The sequence below is a fragment of the Poecilia mexicana genome, unplaced genomic scaffold (genome assembly GCF_051168715.1).
Source record: "Poecilia mexicana isolate PSO_F unplaced genomic scaffold, ASM5116871v1 scaffold_15, whole genome shotgun sequence".
NCBI lineage: Eukaryota > Metazoa > Chordata > Actinopteri > Cyprinodontiformes > Poeciliidae > Poecilia > Poecilia mexicana.
Window position 1 is genome coordinate 21,174,137 of NW_028263384.1, and position 22,272 is coordinate 21,196,408.

Genomic DNA, 22,272 nt, shown 5'->3' on the forward strand with positions numbered 1-22,272 from the left:
ATAAAATGAGAATAAAGTTATAATATTATTATGTGTTATCGTTAGGAAACTTTTTGTGATAATTCCTCCATGAAATATAATAAAAAAATTAAAATGAGGAATGATTAGTTGTATTTTGGTATTAATTTTAAAAATAGAGAGATAATTAATCTTTTTATTCATCAGAATCAAATTATTATCAGCAGACCCTGATAACTGGTGAAGCTTTTTTTCACTAAAACAACTGTTATTTTATAATTTTATGATTTTTTCTGTCTGGTTAATATTTGTGTCTTGATGACAAATGAAATAAAAATCGTCCTGTTGAGCAGCAGGGAGGAAGGTCCGGTTTGGATGTAGCTTTTCTCCCTGCAGATCAGAGGTGGGTTTGTAAATGAACTTTGACCTGCAGCTCAGTGCGGTCTGGACTCAGAACCAGAACCGTCCAGAGGAGCCTCAGTGTGATGAACGGAGCCGTTTCTGCTGAGCGCGGTGTGACGGCGCCGTCAGCAGCAGCTCTGACTCTGTTTTCCTAAAATCATCAACACCAGGCGATCCGGCGATGATTAACTGGACGAAGCGCCTCGTGTGTCACTTCCATCCTCCCAGCGAATCCTTTCTCACCGATTTCAGCGGCGGCGCTGTTCCTCCGCCGACGGGACCGCTCCGGTCAGACAGGCTGGCGGTTCTTCTACATGGTGTCCGTATGGATTAACCTCAGGCGGAGCGGAGCGTGACCTCCGACCTCGCAGCATGCAGCCAATCCACTCAAACAAAGAGCACTTTGTGGGAGTTTTGCTGGAGTCATCTGTGGGTGTTCACGTGGCTTTGTGTGCAGACCGACACAGACGACCTGCAGGATGTCGGACCACCGGATCATGGGCCGGTCCATTCAGCGAGAACACGCCGGTCAACAGAACCGCCTCCATTAGCTTCCTGCATTCAGAGCCGTTTCTCTAGATGAATCACGACCTCATCTGGATTCAGCTGAGCAGCGCTAACACCATCTATTTACACCTTTAAGTATCCGATTTTCCTCCAGACCTGACAGATTAGTTTGTCTGGGGAACATGAGGCTAAATTCACTCAGCAGGCAAATCTGACCCAAGTTCACTTTTTCTTTTTTGTCCACTTTCGACCCATTTGCCACTTGTCCGCAGCAGACCGATCTGCTGATTCGATCTGATCTGCCCTCTTCATATGAGGAACCGATTCGATTGTTTCCAAAGCTTCTGGAGTCTGAACAGCCGTGTCGTATTTTATCTCACTGATGTGAGACAAGCGTCATGATTCTGCACCAGAAGAAGCAGGACGGAGTAGATCTGGACAAAAACGATGATGTTCCACTTCCTACATGTTGCTGAGCTCATTGCATCCCTCCTGCCTCTGGATTTAAACCTGGAGACGTACAGAGCAACTTTATTGCCCCTCATCAGCCGCTGAGGTTGCAGTGTGTTCCTCCTGGAGTTTCCTTCCAGCTTCAGTCATTAAACTCACATCTTGGATGGGTAGACCAGATTCAGATTAAAGATGAGCTTGTCTTTGCAGGCTTCTTGCTGTTTTATGGCCAAGCCTGTTGCATCAGCATGAAGCTGCGCAGCTGCCTGCTAAAGCCGTAAACCCTCAAAGCAGGCCGCTGCTGCAGCAGGCTGCAAGCTGTGATCAGTTATCAGACCTCCATGTGATCTGGGAAGATATTTCTTATTTTATCTGATGGGAGCATCGTCAACTTTTGTTAAAATGTGCATTTTTAAGTATCGCATCAGAAAAGGTTAATGGAAACAGCAAAATGTGGAATAACTTCCACAATTTCACAAAAACGTTTCAAGCTTGTCGAGGTGGTTTGAGCTTTTTGGAAAAACGGTTAATGTGCTGAAGATGCTGAATAATTCCTGGCATAGTGAACTTTCCCATGTGAGCCGTACCAGAGGCACAAAGCCTAAATATCTGAAACCCTCTGAGCGTCGCATGACATCTGGATGGATGTTGACCTGCTGCTCTTCTGAAGCCTCCATCAACACCAGGAATCAACTTTATTTGAAAACCGTCGCGTTTCGGCTTGTGACCTTCATCAAGGTCATTCATCCGGTTTATTTACAAACCCACCACTGACCTTCTGTTCTCACTGGGCTTCAACAAAGAGGTTTCCTAACTTCAGGTGTTGCTGAAAGTTAGCAGGTCTCCATGTCCAGGTGACGGATCGGTCAGAGCTCTGGGAGATGATCATCCTGCTTTAAACCTCTCTGACCTTTGACCTTTGTTCTCTAAAGAACCTCTGAGGCCAGAAGCAGAACATCTGGACTCTATCAGCAAATCAGAACCTAAAATGCTGGTCATAACGGGAGCACTTCTGTTCATTGGGTCAAATAGAAAGTCGTCTTGTAGGGAAATTCGTGCTGCTTGGTTCTGACACAGATCTCTGGTTCTGCAAACCTGCAGGCTGGATTGTGACGGTGCAGTCATTGGTTTTTCCTCTGGTGTGTGGAGGATCAGAGATTTAACAATCTGAACGTCTCAGAGAGAAAACCGGACCGGGCTGGACCGGACCGGTGTTCAGAGGTGGGACGTCTGTAAACAAGCATGGCTGCAGTCCTAGAAACACTCGGTTTCAGTTTGCTGGTATTAAACGGGTCGTTGGATCGGTGACATCCAGCGTGGAGATTAACCTCGGCGCTCAGCGGACCGCTCATTAAAACAGAACCGTTCATCCCGAACCACTCAGCAGCAGCACATCGGGCCGGTCCTTCTGGACTTCAGGGTCATTGTTTAGTCATCAGGAAATTAAATTCAGGTTATTTTCACCAATTTCAGGCACTTTTTCCAAAACAAACTGATGTAATTAATCTCCATTTATATGGAAACACATCAGGTCATTTAATCAGTTCATTCCAGAATCGTCCAATAATGGAATCTAGTTATTCCAGTCCAGTCCTATCCATGCAGTTTGTTTCAGAGCTACTTGTATTAAATGAAAGAAGCCTCACCGAATCGACCAGGATCCACCGCTATCAGCTCAGTTTTCCTGGAAATACTCCCAAAAATTCCTGGACCTCCTGAAATGTCCAATTACTGAATTGTTTAATCAACCTTGGGTCTCTTGGATTATAATTTCTGTCTCTATTTTCCCGTCTTCAGTGGTTCTGACCGGTTCTGTCCTCATTCGTCCAGTTCCTCCGCTTCATTTAGCAGAAACAGAAGCTCCTCGGTTCGGGTCAATCACGCGGCCCATTAGATCGCAGTCAGCGTCCATCTTAACCCCATTAGCTCACCGCTCGCTAAGCTACGCTCTCTATGAGGAGGTCAAAGGTCGGCAACTGCTGTAACCGAATGTCAGCTCGCTCTGAGTTGGAGGTGGTTTCCCAGATTCAACAGTCGGGATGTTTGGATTCCCGTCGCCGAGCCGGTTTCTGATTGGCTGTCGGCTTCAATCCAGATTCTGGACGAATCCTGAAACCAGTCCAGATTTTTCTCTCTGGAAAAGAAAATCTGTGAAACTTGGCTTTGTGGCCGAGGCAGAACTCAATAAAACTGTTATTATTTCCATTAATTGAAATGCTATTTGTGAGTCTGGGCCATTTTAATAATAATAAAACAAAGGGATTGTACTAGACCAGATAACGTGACCTCCAAACCGACTGCCTGAAATCCTCTGATCCCAAAACCAGATTGCTAATCCCAAATTAGCTGCCTAACGGTCCTTGACTGATTTCTAAAATGTCTCTTCAGAGGGAGAAACCACAGCGCCTGCAAGGTGCAGCTTTTCTCATCTATTTACATGATTACATCACATATAGAAAGCAGCACAAACATGTCTGCCTTTCTGTTTACAGTCTGGTAGCGAATCACAAACAGCCGTCTGGTAAAACCCGACACGCGGCCGTCTGCAGGAGGAGACGGTGAAAGACACCAACCTTTTCTGCTCATGTTTTCTCCCAGTGGCCTGTTAGATATCGGTGCTTTATTACATCAATCTTTCCTCCATTACTGTTGGTGTGAATCAATCGGCAGAAAGCTGGAGCTCATCGTTTTAACGGCCACTAAAACGTATAAAAACATGACTTCAGTCTTGGCTCGTCTTCACTCGCTTCCTGTCTGTTCAGGGAAAGATTTAGACTTTTATTGCTTATTTTTACGTCTTTAAAAGGTTTGAAGCCAGTTTTATTAATCCCAGCGCAATGAAGCAACACGTTACCAGGCTGGACTGGTATTGAAGTGATGCTCTGTGTGAGGAATCTCCTCGGGTCAGAAGTGAGATTAGCTCACCTCAGACGGATCTGCTCCAGATGCTGGTGATGTGTGAAGGTCTCAGGTTTACGCTTCATGTTCTGAATGTTTCTCAGCAGGTTGGAGATGAACACGTTCATCAGTTTCTGTCTTTTTCCTCCTGTTCAGGTTTGAGAGGTTGGAGGTTCTGGCCGTTTTTGCCTCTACGGTCCTGGTCCAGCTGGGAGCTCTGTTCATCCTGAAGGAGAGGTCAGTCATGAAATAACAACTGGTTTTATTGTCATTTATTTGACCTGCTTCACACAGAAATCCTGCCGAGTTTCTGATGCCCTTTGCTTTACATTTTAAAACAAAATGACAGAAATCAGTCTCCTTGATTCAGTTTTATCATAAATCTTGAGAAAAGTTTAAAGTTTCCGATTTTCTATTTAAAGATTCGTTTGTTTCTACAGGATTTTCTGCTGAGATAGAAAATAAAACTGTTTTCAGACTTTTTACACATCTTCAACTGGGTGCGTTGGATTTATTGTGCTTCCTGTGCCTGAACAGAGCGGCGCCTTTAAAGCTGCTGAGGTCCGAATAAACCCGAGAGTTTATTCATCCCTACAGGGAAATAACTTCACCAAGGACCATTTTATGTCAATTAGTGCAAACAACAAAATGTAAAACTGAACCATTTAGATGAGTTAAACATGTGAATTTAAGTCGAAAATGTTTTTTAACAGTAATTTAATAGATAAAATAATTACAGATGTTTTTACTCTACATTGTTAAAAACCAATTTAGATTTTTTCTTTTTTTGTTTTTGCCGAAATCCAATTTTCTGACAAGATTTTTCATTCTACAAGCTAAATGCGATGAGGTCAGACTTCTGTGTGAACAGTTTGTCCCCAAAGCGACCCGACAAGAACGAAGCCGAGCAGCGCTGCGTTTACCGCAGGAAAGATGGCCGCCGCAGCGCTGCGTTTACCGCAGGAAAGATGGCCGCCGCAGCGCTGCGTTTACCGCAGGAAAGATGGCCGCCGCAGCGCTGCGTTTACCGCAGGAACGATGGCCCCCGCAGCGCTGCGTTTACCGCAGGAAAGATGGCCGCCGCAGCGCTGCGTTTACCGCAGGAACGATGGCCGCCGCAGCGCTGCGTTTACTGCATCTCTGGATGGATTGATCAGCAGAAGAAGAAAGTCCAGCTAACAGCAACGGCCTTTAGTGGAGCATTGACCGCAAACTCTGACCCGGTTCTGTTTGGATGTAGAATCGAACCAGGACTGTTGAGTTGGGATGTTTTACTGCCTGGCTCAGGTGTCACCTGAATACCCTGATGAATGTTTTTGTGTGTGTGTGTGTGTGTGTGTTAACTGGTGAACCATGTTTACAGGAATGCCACCTCCTCGTCAGTGTAACACACTCACACACCTTTCCTGGCGTCAGGTTTGGGGTCGTCCTGAGGTCGTTTCTCAGGGAGGGGAGGGCTCAGTGGGCCGAGATCAGAACACACACACACACACACACACACACACACACACACACACACACACACACACACACACACACACACACTGGGTCATTAGCACACTGATCCTGATATCCACTGTAGATGTGACTTTTTGTAGTTGATGAAATTGTAAATTTTTCTCAGTAAATCCTGAAGGTTAATGTTTGACCTTCAGTGTTTGACCTTCAGGTCAAACCACAGCCGGGTTCTGCTGCAGAAAAATGATCCTAAAAACTCCAGCTGAGCTTAAATCCAGCTGTGATTGGCTGAAAACAAGCTAATTGATGATTTTGGAGTGGCCTAGTCAAAGTCTGGACTGAAAGTTCATTGACACGGCACATTGATCTGAATATGTCTGAATAATGTCCAAAGTGTTACAGAAAAGCAAAAGCAGGAAAAAAAAGAAAAATCTAAAAAAGTGTTTATAAATGAATGACGGTTGAAAACGAGTCGAGTTTATAAATAGGGATGATTTTAAAATTATTATTATTATTATTATTATTATTATTAAATCTGCAAAGCTGACATGGAGCAAAACAGTCAGATATTCATCTCATCGTTCCTTCACTGAATGAAGACGATTACGGCCGACCTGAATAAAATATGAAACTGATTTCCATAGATGTCCTGAGACTGGAGGGAGTTTGAAGGTTTATCTCCTAAAAATGATTTTAGTCAGTTCACTGAAAGTAAGATCAGCCATGATGAGACGTGTGTGTGTGTGTGTGTGTGTGTGCGTGTGTGTGTGTGTGTGTATATGTTTTCACCTGTTTGCTTTTTCCCAGTGTGTGTGTGAATGTTTGCTCCTTGTCTCCTCTTGTTCAGTTCACATCTCCATCACTGCCTCACACACACACACACACACACACACACACACACACACACACACACACCTGGGTCGGGCCCACGCCGATCCGACCTGGCCGCTGTTGTTTACTCACTGTGTGTGTTTCTGTGTTTTTAGTGTGGAGCGCTTCGTGGAGCAGCCGGAGGTCCACACGTAAGTATTATCCCTACACACACACACACACACACACACACACACACACACACACACACACATATTCCCACAGGAGGACGGAAAATAAACAGACATGATACCCTCCTGTGTGTCTCTGAGGGAAACACACACACACACACACACACACACACACACACGCACACACACACACACACACACACACACACACACGGGGAGTGCCAGCTGTTGAGAGAACAGAACATCCAAAACAACTGGGTCACTCAGAGCAACAAACAGAATTACATTTAGAGGAACAGTGACGTCTTCTCCCTCAGTCTCATTGTGATGTGTGTGTGTGTGTGTGTGTGTGTGTGTGTGTTCATCCACGTTTAAAACTGTTTAGTCACGCGGTGCTGGAGGAAACTTCATATCTTCTGTTTCTATTGGACTCTGGTGTTTTCTTCAGTTTTTAAATGTTTTCTCCAAACTTTGTTGCTGATTTAATTTCCAAATTATATACTTTTTACACTGGATTCAAAATTCAGATTCAATTCAAAAATATTTGATCAACCCTTAAGGGAAATTAAATGTTGTGACGATGGACGAAGGGTTACTGTTTTCATTATATATCAGAAGAAGGCCCTGTAAAGAACAGAAGTACAGATGTTTTAGTTGTTTGTTTCTTAAAGTATTTTACTGGAGGATTTACTGCCTGTTTCTAAACAACTGCATATAAAATATGACAAGTTTGAGATGAGAACTGTGAAATTTACTGTTGAGTCGTCTCCCTCCACAAACTCCACCCAGAGTTTCAGGGTAAATGAAAACGTAAGTGGTTCTTTTTAAATTTCTACCATGGTGAGTTTTCCCCATGATTCCCGTCATGGATAAATCCCAGACGTTTGTTTTAAACATGACCTTCACGATGTGTGTCCACCTGTTGGTAGTGAGCATCTGTCTCTGCTGGGTCTATACAGATGAGAACCCAAAAGCTGAAAAAAGAAGCTAAGAACTGTATAAACCGTCTTTCTGTGGGATGGAGCAGATTAATGGCAGCTTTGATGACCTGCAGCCCAGAGATTTGAACCTGTGACAGGATTACCCCCCACCATCTTATCTCCCCTTTCCTTTCCTCTCCTGTCTCATCGTGATTGGCTTCTCAGGACTGGAGCTGCCGTCCGATTGGCTGGAACAGCAACACCCACGTTTCCGTAGTGATTAGTCTGACCTGTGAGGGGGCGGCTGCTGTTTGGGCCCTTAATTGGATTATTGGTGGAGTTTTTTTAGTTCTTGTTCTACTTGTGAACTGGTGGTGATTTTATCAGCTTACATGACATAAATCAATCAGTTCAGGTTTGATTTGAAGAGTTTCTGCTTGTTTTTGTGTCCAGGAGGTTTAATATTCTGGATTTTTTAATACATTTATTCGGATTTTATTTTTCTAAAGGGAAAAACTTCTCAACTCAAACCAGCAGAGTCATATCTGTGCAGATATAAAGATGCCTGATGAGGTCAGAGAATGGAGGAAATGTATAAAAACAGGATTAGGAATGATAATAATATTCTGTAAAAGATTATTACAAAAATTACTGTGTAGTTAGGAAATAATGTACTGCCATGAAGGGATGTTCAAGTAGTAGGATGACTTTTCTGTGCGTTCATTATACAAAAAAAAAACAACCATGCAGCAGCACCATGAATGTTATTTAAAATAAAGCTTTGTAAATATCGGCACTTATTGAGTTCGTTGGAAGCAGTGATGTCTGTAGAGCCCAACTCCTGCTGGGAGGAAGGATCTGTGATGATGCTGCTTTGTGCGCTGCGGACGCAGCAGGCTGAACTCTGTGGTTCAGGACCTGCTTCACCATCAGTCCTTCTGTCTCCCATCAGCTGCAGGGCAGGAAGAACCAGAGGAACCTGGACTGGGTTGAGGTTTTAGGTAGTCGCTGCAGTGGAGGAAACGAGAGTTTTGGTTGATCCTGGAATGTGGGAACGGATGAATCTTAATCTGATTAGATGAATCCTCCCCTCTGCTCTCTGCAGACGTTTCCGTTACCAGGTGGGCGGGGCTTCTGGGCGTGAGAGTGATGGTTTGGGAAGCTTTGGGTCCATCAGGATGTTTCTGCACCACCTGCAAAAAAGCAAAGTATTACCAAGTATTTCAGCCTGGCTTCTAGTGGCAGATCCTTAGTCCATGTGAAATGAGACCAAACTAACCGACATGGAGCTTTTCAGCCCGTAGGAGCTCGTTTTAAGTTAATTCCTTAATATTGATGAAAAGTCCTAGTTCCACAGGTTACTTCGTGTATAACGAGACGTTTCTGCTGTTAACAAACATCAGATCTACCAGGATGTAAAGGCTCTGCTGCTGCTGGTACCAGACACCACAGCTGTCCCTGCCTCGGGTCCGGGAGCTTAGAGCAGCAGGTGGTCATAATGTTTTGCCTGATCGGCGGGTGACAGATCTGTTTGTGTCCCCAGAGGGCGGCTGCTGGTCGGGACGTTCGTCGCTCTGTTCTTCAACCTGCTGACTCTGCTCTCCGTCAGGAACAAACCCTTCTCCTACGTCTCTGACGGTAAGCCCCGCCCCCTGCTCCGGTTCGGCCCGGTTCTGTAATCCCGCCTCCTCTGGGGAACAGAATGATTTAGCCTTTGTGATATTTGGGGGGGATTATGGGAGTGAGGCGGCGCCTTTCCTCTGTCAGTGAATAAATCGGATGAAACCAAATAAAACGCAGCAGCTGATTGGTTGTCGGTGTTTTCCAGAGAATCATGCTGACAGCTGATTGGTTGTCAGTGTTTACCAGAGAATTACGCTGACAGCTGATTGGTTGTCAGTGTTTTCCAGAGAATTACGCTGACAGCTGATTGGTTGTCAGTGTTTACCAGAGAATTACGCTGACAGCTGATTGGTTGTCAGTGTTTTCCAGAGAATCATGCTGACAGCTGATTGGTTGTCAGTGTTTTCCAGAGAATTACGCTGACAGCTGATTGGTTGTCAGTGTTTTCCAGAGAATCATGCTGACAGCTGATTGGTTGTCAGTGTTTTCCAGAGAATCATGCTGACAGCTGATTGGTTGTCAGTGTTTTCCAGAGAATTACGCTGACAGCTGATTGGTTGTCAGTGTTTTCCAGAGAATTACGCTGACAGCTGATTGGTTGTCAGTGTTTTCCAGAGAATCATGCTGACAGCTGATTGGTTGTCAGTGTTTTCCAGAGAATCATGCTGACAGCTGATTGGTTGTCGGTGTTTTCCAGAGAATCATGCTGACAGCTGATTGGTTGTCAGTGTTTTCCAGAGAATCATGCTGACAGCTGATTGGTTGTCAGTGTTTTCCAGAGAATCATGCTGACAGCTGATTGGTTGTCAGTGTTTTCCAGAGAATCATGCTGACAGCTGATTGGTTGTCAGTGTTTTCCAGAGGAAGCTGACACCTGGTGGCGCTCTGAAATGCTTTTGGTGGTTTAACAGACATGAACGTTGAGCCAAAGTTCTCATGAATTTGTTGCATAAAACAGGATAAAAATAAAATCAGTAATTATTCAGTAAGTTGATAAAAAGTTTTCCCTCATCAGTCGTTTGGTTTCCCTCCTTTTGGAAAGATGCTCAGGAAATGCTGGGAATCTCCATGGCAACCACAGACTCGGCATCCTCCCAGTCCTGCTCCTTAAATGACTCTCAGCCTGTTCTGTTGTTCCTTCGCTGCTCCTCTTCCTCTGTTTTAATTTCCTCCTGTCCTCATTCGTCCTCCTGTTCCTTCCTCTCCAGTTCACTTCATTCCTTCACTTTCCTCCCTCCTTTCTTTCCTGTCCTCTTTTATTCTCCTCCACTCTTGCTTCCTCCTGACTTCTTCTTTCTGTCTCATCCTCTTTTCCTGTCTCTCTGCTTCTTCTCTTCTGTTTTTTCTCCTTCATTTTAACATTATTTTCTCCTCTCATTCTCTCCATTTGCACCTCTTTTCTTTTCTCTCCTTCCTCACTCATCCTATCCACGTTTTTTTGTTTCCTCTTTTAGTTCCTCTGTTCTTCTCCTTTCTGTCTTCTTTGCCGTATTAAGTTCTTCCTGTTCTTCTCTTCCTCCTCTCCGTTTTGCACCTCTTCCTCCTTCCCCTCTTTTGTTTTTCCTCCTCTTCTCTCCGACTGACTCACAGTTTGTCCACTGATGCATGAGCTCAGTGTGTGTGTGTGTGTGTGTGTGTGTGTGTGTGTGTGTGTGTGTGTGTGTGTGTGTGTGTGTGTGTGGGGGTGTGTGTGTGTTTCAGCTTTTGGTTGTTGTGTTTGGAGCAGTCTCAACATCACTTAACATCTGACATTTTTCAAAGGAGGGGGCCACACACACACACACACACACACACTCACACACACACACACACACACTCACACACACACACTCACACACACTCACACACACACCCACACACACACACACACACACACACACGCGCGCGCGCAGGCGGTGTGTTATGCAACGCTGCTCCGTCAGCCGTGCTGCTCCTCGCATCGCGACGCGCTGAAACACTCGGACGTCCTCCTGCAGCTCACGGATCATAAATAAGTGACTCCATTAAAATGTTTGTTTAGACTGACTCAGCCTGCTGGCAAAACAAACACACACACTTTAACACACACAGTTCAGCGCACACACACCCAGAGCTGCGCGGGACGTGAGGGACCTCTGACCTCCGCTGGGAGCCGGTGGCCCCCGGCGGACGGTAAAGGTGGACGCAGCAGCCGAGCCGCTTCACTTCTCTGTGCTTGGTGGGGATATTTTTATCCTGGTGGTGACGGAGGCACGGCTCGCCGCTGCTCAGGTCCAGAAATAGAACGGGTCTGGGGCGGGCGGAGGAGGTGAAGGGTCTCTGAACCCGGCGGAGGCAGCTGACGGAGGAACCAGCTGGCTCTGAATGTTTCCTGCAGCGCTGAGCTGAAACATGTTCTCCATCTGCAGCTGCAGCGACCCGGCTCGGCGCTCAGACCCGAAAGAAAAATCTGTTCTTATAAGAATGGCAGTAAACGTTAGGATTTAGTGCTTTACTCTTAAAGAACCAAATAAACAGAATCTTTGTTAAAACTGTCAGTCTCCTAAAATGAGAGCAGATGATATTGCAGACAGTGAGGTCAGTCGGATCCTCTGCAGGTCAAACGGTTCTGGTCGGGACGGCCGCCATCCCCCGACGCAGCAGGAAAACTTTAACTCGTGTTATCCAGGTTTTATTCACGTTTCCAGCACTTTTTCTTAAATTTAGCTCCATTTTTACTTCATTTTAGTTCCTGCCAAAGATTTTAACGAATCATGAAATGCTCCTAAATGAAAGGATTTACCACTGTTGTGTCGAAATTGGATCTTTATTACAAGCAGTTGGACACAAAAACAGATTTTACCAAAGTTTTTTAGTGAGTCCTTTAACAAAGTTTAGCTGGATCCGGGGCAAACGGGGCAGATTTCCAGTTTCTGCTCTTCCTCATGGGGTCCCTCAGGGCTCGGTTTTGGAGCCACTCATATTCCTTCATTTTCTGCCTCGAGTTTCCATCCTGAGAAGAACCCGCCTCTGCTGACAGTTGAAAATGAAGCGGTTCAGGTGTTACTGTGTTCTGGTTCTGTTTCAGACCCGCCTCAGAGTGGGCTGGTCACGTTTCACTGACTCTGGATCTGTGTGTCTCCCTCCAGCCGCCAGCAGCAGCTGGCTCCAGGAACACGTGGCCGACCTGAGCCGCAGGTAAGCCTTCCTGTCTGTCCATCCTGACTCACACACACCAGCAGTAAAGCTACCCCAGGTGTGTGTGTGTGTGTGTGGAGATTCATTAGGTCTAATATCTGAGGTCAGAGGTCACCAGCAGATCAGATCAGAAACAGCTGGACGATCATTTCTCTTCCTTCCTGAACTTTGCTCTGAACAGTAAAGCTACCAGAACCTGTTGAAGCCGTTTGTCAGTAACAGAAGCAGGAGAGTCAGAGTCTTTAAAACCAGTTTAAAGTTTTTATTTAAAAACCTCCAGGCCTTCGGATCGCGGTGACCAATCAGGGTCAGCCAGAGGGATCTCTAGGTGAAACTTCAGCTTCACCTCAGCGTCTGCAGGCTGAGTTCATCAGACCAGCTGCTTCTGATGTGGTTTCATAAAACTCATATTAGAGCTGCAACAGTCAGCAACACATTTACAGTTTATGCAATGCAACAGTTATGTTTCCACGATGCAACCAGGGAAATATTAGGCCACTTTATGGGTAGAAACAGGAAGAAATGGACCTTAAAGCATTTAAAGATGAAGATCAAGTTAAATCAGCTGACCAGGATCCCAATAATGGATAACAAGTTTCCTGCAGCTCGTCTTCATAAATCTGCAGCCTCCCCTCGTCTCAGTCAGGTTGTTTTACAGTTTCTAGAAATCCTTCATAAAGACAAACTGAAGTAAATAGAAACAGTTTTTCCAATTGTTCTGAAAAACGTTTTGATGTCATTAAATGGCCAGAAACAGGAAGGCTGGAGTTTCCATCTGGACCTCGGCTGGTCTCTGTCCTGAAGAAACTCCTGATTGTTGTAGAAAATGTGTTGAACCAGCTTCATTACAGCAGTTTAGTGTTTTAAAGTATAAACCAGGATAAAAGGAAAACGTGACGACTGATTTTAACTTTTGAAAGAAGTTAATTTTACTCTGTAGACGCGACTGAAGGAGCCGGAGAAACGTGTTGAATGTTTGTGTTGCTCCAGGCTGGATGTGAAACTGAGAGCAAACGGCTGAATGTCCGTCTCTCTGTCACCTGATACGTGTCGCTAAAAGCTGATATTTTACCTCAGAATGTTTTGGATCTTAAATTCTGTTGATGGAGAGACTTTTGCATAAAAATCATTTGTGTTTCCTGCTAATTTATTGTCCAGTCAGAAGAAAAACTGCTTCTGAAGCCAGATTTCTGCTCAGCCAGTGAAACCAGGAAACATTTTAACCTTGATGTGTGAAGGTAACAAGGAGCCTCATCCTGGAGCTGCAACACAAAATGATAAAAGATGTTCCAGAAAAACCCGTGTGCACGCCGCTTACGGAGGTGGCGCTGCGAGGAGTTTCCCTTCTTTCCAGGAAACGCCTGGAGAAGGCGTGTTGGTTTTGCTCCAGCGCCGGTTGCATCGCTGCATCATGCAGGCTAACAGAGGTTCTGTCTGCAGACGGTTCCTGACGCAGCGCCGCCTCTCCATGCTGACTCATCAGCTTATTTATCTGGTTCAAACCTGCAGCCACAGAAACACGGCAGCCATTAGATCACATGTCTTCCATCACTTCCAGTTTCAGACTCTGGTCTTGTTTAATGAATCGACCTTCACAGCTGATTAGACCCAAACATTCAGCGTTTCTTTCTGTCTAAATCTGGACTGTCCCACTGACCCGTAGTCCAGATCCTCGCGCTGTGATGATGATTACAGCCCACAGCTCATCCCCACATCTGATGTATATAATGGACACACACACAGAGGGTCAGCAGCTCATTTGGTGCAGGTTACTCGGGGCGACAGCCTGCAGAGCTGTGCAACAGAGCTGAGCTCTGATTGGCTGAGAGGGCAGAAGTGAACAGGACGTCCCAGCCTAGTTTCCACTCTTTAAATGTGTGTGTGGAGGATACACAGTGTTCCTGCTCGCCTTTGTGTGTGAGCGTTTTCTGGGTACTAGTGTGTGTGTGTGTGTGTGTGTGTGTGTGTGTGTGTGTGTGTGTGTGTGTGTGTGTACAGAAAGGCTTTTCTCTGTGTGTTGCAGTGAGATGTCCCCATTCAACCCGAACACAGTCTGGGGGCCAACTGGGTTACATAAAGCCTGCTGCTCTGTTGGCCTCACCAGCCACAAGCCTGAAATCTCTCTGCTCTGCTCTGCTCTGTGCGCGCACGTGGGCGTGCACGTGGGCGTGCACGTGGAAGTTGCTGTTGGGGAGGACAGACATCCAATTTTAAAAAAAGGAAACAAATGTTTTCTCTGGCAGGGATAGAAATAACATCACAGTGTCTGACAGTTCCTGCTAACAGAGTGGATTAAATTTAGAACTGATTAATTATTTCTCTGTAGCAGAAATATGAAATCACTTTCAACAATAAGAAAACACAAGATAATAAAATCCAAACTAGAGCTGCAGACCTGTTGGCTGAATCGAACCTGGTCCTTCATGTCCAGCCAGTCGTCCAGATTCCCTAAGATGCTAGCCTAGCATCAGGTTAGCATGGGGATGCTACGTCTAACACGCTCAGGAAGCTTCAGATCAACAATTTCATGATGGAACTGACTGAGTTAGAAAACCCAGTCCTGTCTGGACCTGTAGGTCAGCCGGGCCTCACAGTTGAAGCCTGAACAAGTCAGAGGAAGTTGGACTCTGATGCGTTAGCAGCACGGCGCGAGATGTAGCAGTTTGGTAGCTACGACCCTTCACCGCTCCGTCTTTTCACCACTCTATGTTTTCACCGCTCCATGTTTTCACCACTCCATGTTTTCACCGCTCCATGTTTTCACCACTCTGTGTTTTCACCACTCCATGTTTTCACCACTCCATGTTTTCACCAGGTTTTCACCGCTCCATGTTTTCACCATGTTTTCACCACTCCATGTTTTCACCATGTTTTTACCACTCCATGTTTTCACCATGTTTTCACCACTCCATGTTTTCACCATGTTTTCACCACTCCGTTTTTTCACCATGTTTTCACCATGTTTTTACCACTCCATGTTTTCACCATGTTTTCACCGCTCCATGTTTTCACCATGTTTTCACCACTCCGTTTTTTCACCATGTTTTCACCGCTCCATGTTTTCACCACTCCATGTTTTCACCACGTTTTCACCGCTCCATGTTTTCACCACTCCATGTTTTCACCACTCCGTGTTTTCACCACTCCATGTTTTCACCACTCCGTGTTTTCACCATGTTTTCACCGCTCCATGTTTTCACCACTCCATGTTTTCACCATGTTTTCACCACTCCGTGTTTTCACCATGTTTTCACCGCTCCATGTTTTCACCACTCCGTGTTTTCACCATGTTTTCACCACTCCGTGTTTTCACCACTCCGTGTTTTCACCACTCCATGTTTTCACCACTCCGTGTTTTCACCACTCCGTGTTTTCACCATGTTTTCACCACTCCGTGTTTTCACCACTCCATGTTTTCACCATGTTTTCACCACGCCATGTTTTCACCACTCTGTGTTTTCACCGCTCCATGTTTTCACCACTCCATGTTTTCACCATGTTTTCACCGCTCCATGTTTTCACCACTCCATGTTTTCACCACTCCATGTTTTCACCACTCCATGTTTTCACCATGTTTTCACCACTCCGTGTTTTCACCATGTTTTCACCACTCCATGTTTTCACCACTCCATGTTTTCACCACTCCATGTTTTCACCATGTTTTCACCACGCCATGTTTTCACCACTCTGTTTTCACCACTCCATGTTTTCACCACTCCATGTTTTCACCATGTTTTCACCACTCCATGTTTTCACCACTCCATGTTTTCACCATGTTTTCACCACGCCATGTTTTCACCACTCTGTGTTTTCACCACTCCATGTTTTCACCACTCCATGTTTTCACCATGTTTTCACCACTCCATGTTTTCACCACTCTGTTTTCACCACTCCATGTTTTCACCACTCCATGTTTTCACCAGGTTTTCACCACTCCATGTTTTCACCACTCCATGTTTTCACCATGTTTTCACCACTCCATGTTTTCACCACTCCGTGTTTTCACCATGTTTTCACCACTCCGTGTTTTCACCACTCCGTGTTTTCACCACTCCATGTTTTCACCATGTTTTCACCACTCCGTTTTTCACCATGTTTTCACCACTCCATGTTTTCACCACTCCATGTTTTCACCACTCCATGTTTTCACCATGTTTTCACCACGCCATGTTTTCACCACTCTGTGTTTTCACCGCTCCATGTTTTCACCACTCCATGTTTTCACCATGTTTTCACCGCTCCATGTTTTCACCACTCCATGTTTTCACCACTCCATGTTTTCACCACTCCATGTTTTCACCATGTTTTCACCATGTTTTCACCACTCCGTGTTTTCACCATGTTTTCACCACTCCATGTTTTCACCACTCCATGTTTTCACCACTCCATGTTTTCACCACTCCATGTTTTCACCACTCCATGTTTTCACCACTCCATGTTTTCACCACTCCATGTTTTCACCATGTTTTCACCACGCCATGTTTTCACCACTCTGTGTTTTCACCACTCCATGTTTTCACCACTCCATGTTTTCACCATGTTTTCACCACTCCATGTTTTCACCACTCTGTTTTCACCACTCCATGTTTTCACCACTCCATGTTTTCACCAGGTTTTCACCACTCCATGTTTTCACCATGTTTTCACCACTCCATGTTTTCACCATGTTTTCACCACTCCATGTTTTCACCACTCCGTGTTTTCACCATGTTTTCACCACTCCGTGTTTTCACCACTCTGTGTTTTCACCATGTTTTCACCACTCCGTGTTTTCACCACTCTGTGTTTTCACCATGTTTTCACCGCTCCATGTTTTCACCACTCCATGTTTTCACCACTCCATGTTTTCACCACTCCATGTTTTCACTGCTCCATGTTTTCACCGCTCCATGTTTTCACTGCTCCATGTTTTCACCGCTCCATGTTTTCACCACTCCATGTTTTCACCGCTCCATGTTTTCACCATGTTTTCACCGCTCCATGTTTTCACCATGTTTTCACCGCTCCATGTTTTCAGCACTCCATGTTTTCACCACTCCATGTTTTCACCACTCCATGTTTTCACCACTCCATGTTTTCACTGCTCCATGTTTTCACCACTCCATGTTTTCACCATGTTTTCACCGCTCCATGTTTTCACCGCTCCATGTTTTCACCGCTCCGTGTTTTCACCACTCCGTCTTTTCACCACTCCGTGTTTTCACCACTCCATGTTTTCACTGCTCCATGTTTTCACCGCTCCATGTTTTCACCATGTTTTCACCGTTCCATGTTTTCAGCACTCCATGTTTTCACCACTCCATGTTTTCACCACTCCGTGTTTTCACCACTTCATGTTTTCACCGCTCCATGTTTTCACCGCTCCATGTTTTCACTGCTCCATGTTTTCACCGCTCCATGTTTTCACCGCTCCATGTTTTCACCACACCGTGTTTTCACCACTCCGTGTTTTCACCACTCCATGTTTTCACCGCTCCATGTTTTCACTGCTCCATGTTTTCACCAGGTTTTCACCGCTCCATGTTTTCACCACTCCATGTTTTCACCACTCCGTGTTTTCACCACTCCGTGTTTTCACCACTCCGTGTTTTCACCACTCCATGTTTTCACTGCTCCATGTTTTCACCGCTCCATGTTTTCACCATGTTTTCACCGTTCCATGTTTTCAGCACTCCATGTTTTCACCACTCCATGTTTTCACCACTCCGTGTTTTCACCACTTCATGTTTTCACCGCTCCATGTTTTCACCGCTCCATGTTTTCACTGCTCCATGTTTTCACCGCTCCATGTTTTCACCGCTCCATGTTTTCACCACTCCGTGTTTTCACCACTCCGTGTTTTCACCACTCCATGTTTTCACCGCTCCATGTTTTCACTGCTCCATGTTTTCACCAGGTTTTCACCGCTCCATGTTTTCACCACTCCATGTTTTCACCGCTCCATGTTTTCACCACTCCGTGTTTTCACCACTCCGTGTTTTCACCACTCCATGTTTTCACCGCTCCATGTTTTCACCACTCCATGTTTTCACCGCTCCATGTTTTCACCATGTTTTCACCGCTCCATGTTTTCACCACTCCATGTTTTCACCGCTCCATGTTTTCACCATGTTTTCACCACTCCATGTTTTCACCGCTCCATGTTTTCACCGCTCCATGTTTTCACCGCTCCATGTTTCCACCGCTCCATGTTTTCACCGCTCCATGTTTTCACCACTCCATGTTTTCACCGCTCCATGTTTTCACCATGTTTTCACCGCTCCATGTTTTCACCACTCCATGTTTTCACCGCTCCATGTTTTCACCATGTTTTCACCGCTCCATGTTTTCACCACTCCATGTTTTCACCGCTCCATGTTTTCACCGCTCCATGTTTTCACCACTCCATGTTTCCACCGCTCCATGTTTTCACCATGTTTTCACCGCTCCATGTTTTCACCACTCCATGTTTTCACCACTCCATGTTTTCACCATGTTTTCACCGCTCCATGTTTTCACCACTCCATGTTTCCACCGCTCCATGTTTTCACCACTTAGTTTCTTAGGTTCTCCCACTGAACTCAGTTTTATACTTTTGGAAAAATCAGGAACTGTTTAGACTTGAATTAGTTTAACTTTGATTTACCCTCATTATATTTCTAGACTCCTGAAAATCACAGGTAAAAATCTGGAATCACCGTATCAACCACCGACTCAGCACTCTGGTCCTTGCATGACTCAGCAGATTCTTCTTTCACTTGTGGATCCTTCATTAAGCTGCTGGGTTTCTGTTTAAAGCTCTGAACTCTGACTTCCTGTTGGATTTGAAACTCCAGCAGCTTTTGTAGTCAGAATAATTGTCCAGGTTCGTAAATCCTCGACATTCCGGATGTTCCTGGCTCAGGAGAAACATTCAGTTGGATTTCTTGGCTGCACATAGAATCTGTTTGAGCCCCACATTAGTTGTGTTTACACCTGTTGGAGCTGAACCACTTTAACACGACGGACTAAAGAAGCTTATGTGTAATAAAGATCCTAGAATAAAGTCCAGCGGAGGCTCCAGCCTGCAGATCAGTCTCTGCGTAGACCAATCAGAGTAATTCTTACTGACTTTACGTTCTCCTTCGTTATGATGTCAGAACTCGTCAAACTGAATCAGCTTTGACGCTTTTCATTAGTTGCTGTGGAAACAGTGGACGGGATTATGAAGTGTTTGCCTTGGTTTTAATCCAGAGTCCGCACACACACACACACACACACACACACGGTTTTATATCAAATTATATCAGTTCGCAGCAGGGATTAAAGGATCGTCAGGTTCATCCACTTCCTCTCCTCTGTTTTGTTCCTCTCTGACCTCGTGGGCTCTGACTACTTCCTGGATTTTCCTCGTAATAAATCTTAATTTCTCACAGAAAATCTGTAAATTAGATTGAATTTCCACCGACTGAAGATGAGGAAGATACTGAGTTATTGTTGCTACAGCTTATTTACATCTGACTTCAGATCTCTATGGATCTCTGTTCTGACCCGGTTCTGGTCTCCGTGTCCTGAGGTGAACCTGCTCTCCTGATTCCCAGAACCGCTCCGCCGTCGTTCCTGCAGAGCCTCCATTATTCAGGAGCTGCTGGAAACCAGCCGGATTTTAGGAAAAGCTGGAATGTTGATCCCGTTTCTTCCTCCTCTCCCTTCTTCTCCTCCTATTCCTCCTCCTCTTCCTCCTCCTCCTCTTCCTCTCCCTCTCCCTCCTCCTCTTCCTCCTCCTCCTCTTCCTCTCCCTCTCCCTCCTCCTCTTTCTCCTCCTCCTCTTCCTCTCCCTCTCCCTCCTCCTCTTCCTCCTTCTCCTCCTCTTCCTCCTCTTCCTCCTTCTCCTCCTCTTCCTCTCCCTCTCCCTCCTCCTCCTCGCTCCGTCCAGCTGCAGGGCAGCAGCAGGACGCCGTGTTGACATTAATTACGTGCTAACATCCACGCCGCCGTTGTTTCTAAACATCCAATGATTAGCTCCTCATGGCGCCGCGCTCCGTGGCGGTGACAACTCCACTGCCTCCGACGGAGGCCGCCCGGCGGCGCTGGCTTTTGACACGCCGGATATTCAATCCGACATTCGGATGATCCGCCTGCAGAGGTTTTCACCGACCCGTTAATCTGTTCCTGGAACACCGTGCCGGCGCTCTTTGGGTTCTGGTTCAGTTACTCTGACTTTCTGAAGCAGAACTTCTGCTGTTGTTGTAGAAATGATTTCTTTATGTAATTATTAGTCTGAAATACTCAGATTATTGATGTTTCTGATCATAATAAGTCAGAACCCGACAAACATTTGACACCAAGTTGATCAGATGCCTGATGAGTCGTCACCTCCGATCCGAATCCAGGGAGTTGACCTACTTCAGGTCGTAGGTCAGGTCCAGTGGAGGACTTCCGGTGTCTGAGGTTCTGTTTAGGAATGAGGGGAAACTGGAGCCGGAGCTCGACAGACGGCAGAACCAAAAGGCGAAGCTCCGGGTCGCTGATCAGTCTGTCCTGGTCAGGTCTGGCCAGCAGCAAAGTGATTTTCTTCAGTACTGAAGTTCAGTTTTTGTTCCGTCTGTTGCCTGTTTGGTCCGGGGAACAAATGAAAGCCACGCTCTGCGGCTCTCCAGTAGATGCTGATCCTTCTCCCCGGGTGCTGAAAGCACGCATTCCAGGACTTCAACAATTTGACGGAGATACTTTTAGTTTCACTGGCGTTTTATTTGTCCGGTGGGATCAGAACTAAAGTAAAGAAACTCAGCACTTTGTCCTCTGATATGTTTGAAAGAACGAGATGCAAGCAGCTGAAATGATTAAATTGGATGTTTGGTGTTTGTTTGCGTCCTGATCTGCACACCCAGCCCAGATCATCACTCCTCCACTCCCGTGTTGGGACGGTCTGGTCGTACTCTCGGCCACATCCAGCTGGTTTTAACCTGTTGGATCTGATGACCGATGATCAGCCGGTTCCTATTAGACGCCCATCAGTCGCTTCCTTCTGATTAAATCGACCCGACACCCCGTCACTCAGCTGCCGCGGCTAAAAGCGTCCTGCCGCGTGGGGACGTCCTCCCACGCCTCGTCTTCATGTGTCGCATCGCATTAAACCCGAGTCCTGCTGCAGCGCCCTCCGGCCCGATCCAAACCGTCCCGGATCCACAGGTGGCAGAACGCTGAACGTTTCTTCTTCTTCTCCCACCTGAACGTAACAGTTAGAAATGTTTCATCCAGTTTTTTTCTGCTGAAATGGAGAAATAAAAACGTTGATAACTTTTCAAACTGGGTCTGTCCCAGTTAATGAGCCCTAAAGTCCATTTGTTCTGCTGGGATTGATCCACATTTTCATTTATCGGCCTTTTTCCAGCTGACCCGCTCCAGAACCAAACGTCTCAGCAGCAGAACCCAACCGGACCCGGGTCCAGCTCCTTCCTGTCTCTCCAGTCTGGCTGGACATTATAACAGTAAACTTTATGTAGGACCTGATGTGTTTGTTGACAGGAGACGAACTTTTAGTGAAAACAGAAAACCGTTTTTCCTTCAGGAGGTCTGAGATGGAGACGATCCGACGAGGCGACGAGTTCTGACATGTTCTGCCCTAAATGTTCTGTGACCCAAATGTTGAGAGGCTTTGTGAATCGATTCCGTCCCAAATGATCAGATCTGGTTTCCGATGCCAATTAATTTGATCAGTTTATGAATGAATGTAGAAGTGAAATAATAACCTCTGAATATTTCTCCTTAGGGTTTAGAGATGTTGAAGCAGATTTATTATTTTTACTGTTATCGGTTTGCTGACTTTGGGAAACTGGATCAGATGGTTCTGTTCTGGTTTTGGTAACAAAATAAATCGAAATAAATAAATCGAAAAATGTCCAGAAACTTCACAACAGAACGATTCAGAAGTTAAAAAG

General features: G+C 45.6%; 1 protein-coding gene across 1 annotated transcript in view; it reads left to right on the forward strand.

Annotated features, from left to right (window-relative positions):
* The window catches only part of slc30a6 (solute carrier family 30 member 6), a 62,021-nt gene that overhangs the window by 32,014 nt on the left and 7,735 nt on the right, over positions 1–22,272 (forward strand). The window contains exons 7-10 of the mRNA XM_088012869.1: positions 4,372–4,452; positions 6,660–6,695; positions 9,138–9,232; positions 12,325–12,373. Of these exons, the coding sequence (XP_087868995.1) occupies positions 4,372–4,452; positions 6,660–6,695; positions 9,138–9,232; positions 12,325–12,373 (261 nt within the window). The remainder of the gene's footprint in view (positions 1–4,371; positions 4,453–6,659; positions 6,696–9,137; positions 9,233–12,324; positions 12,374–22,272) is intronic.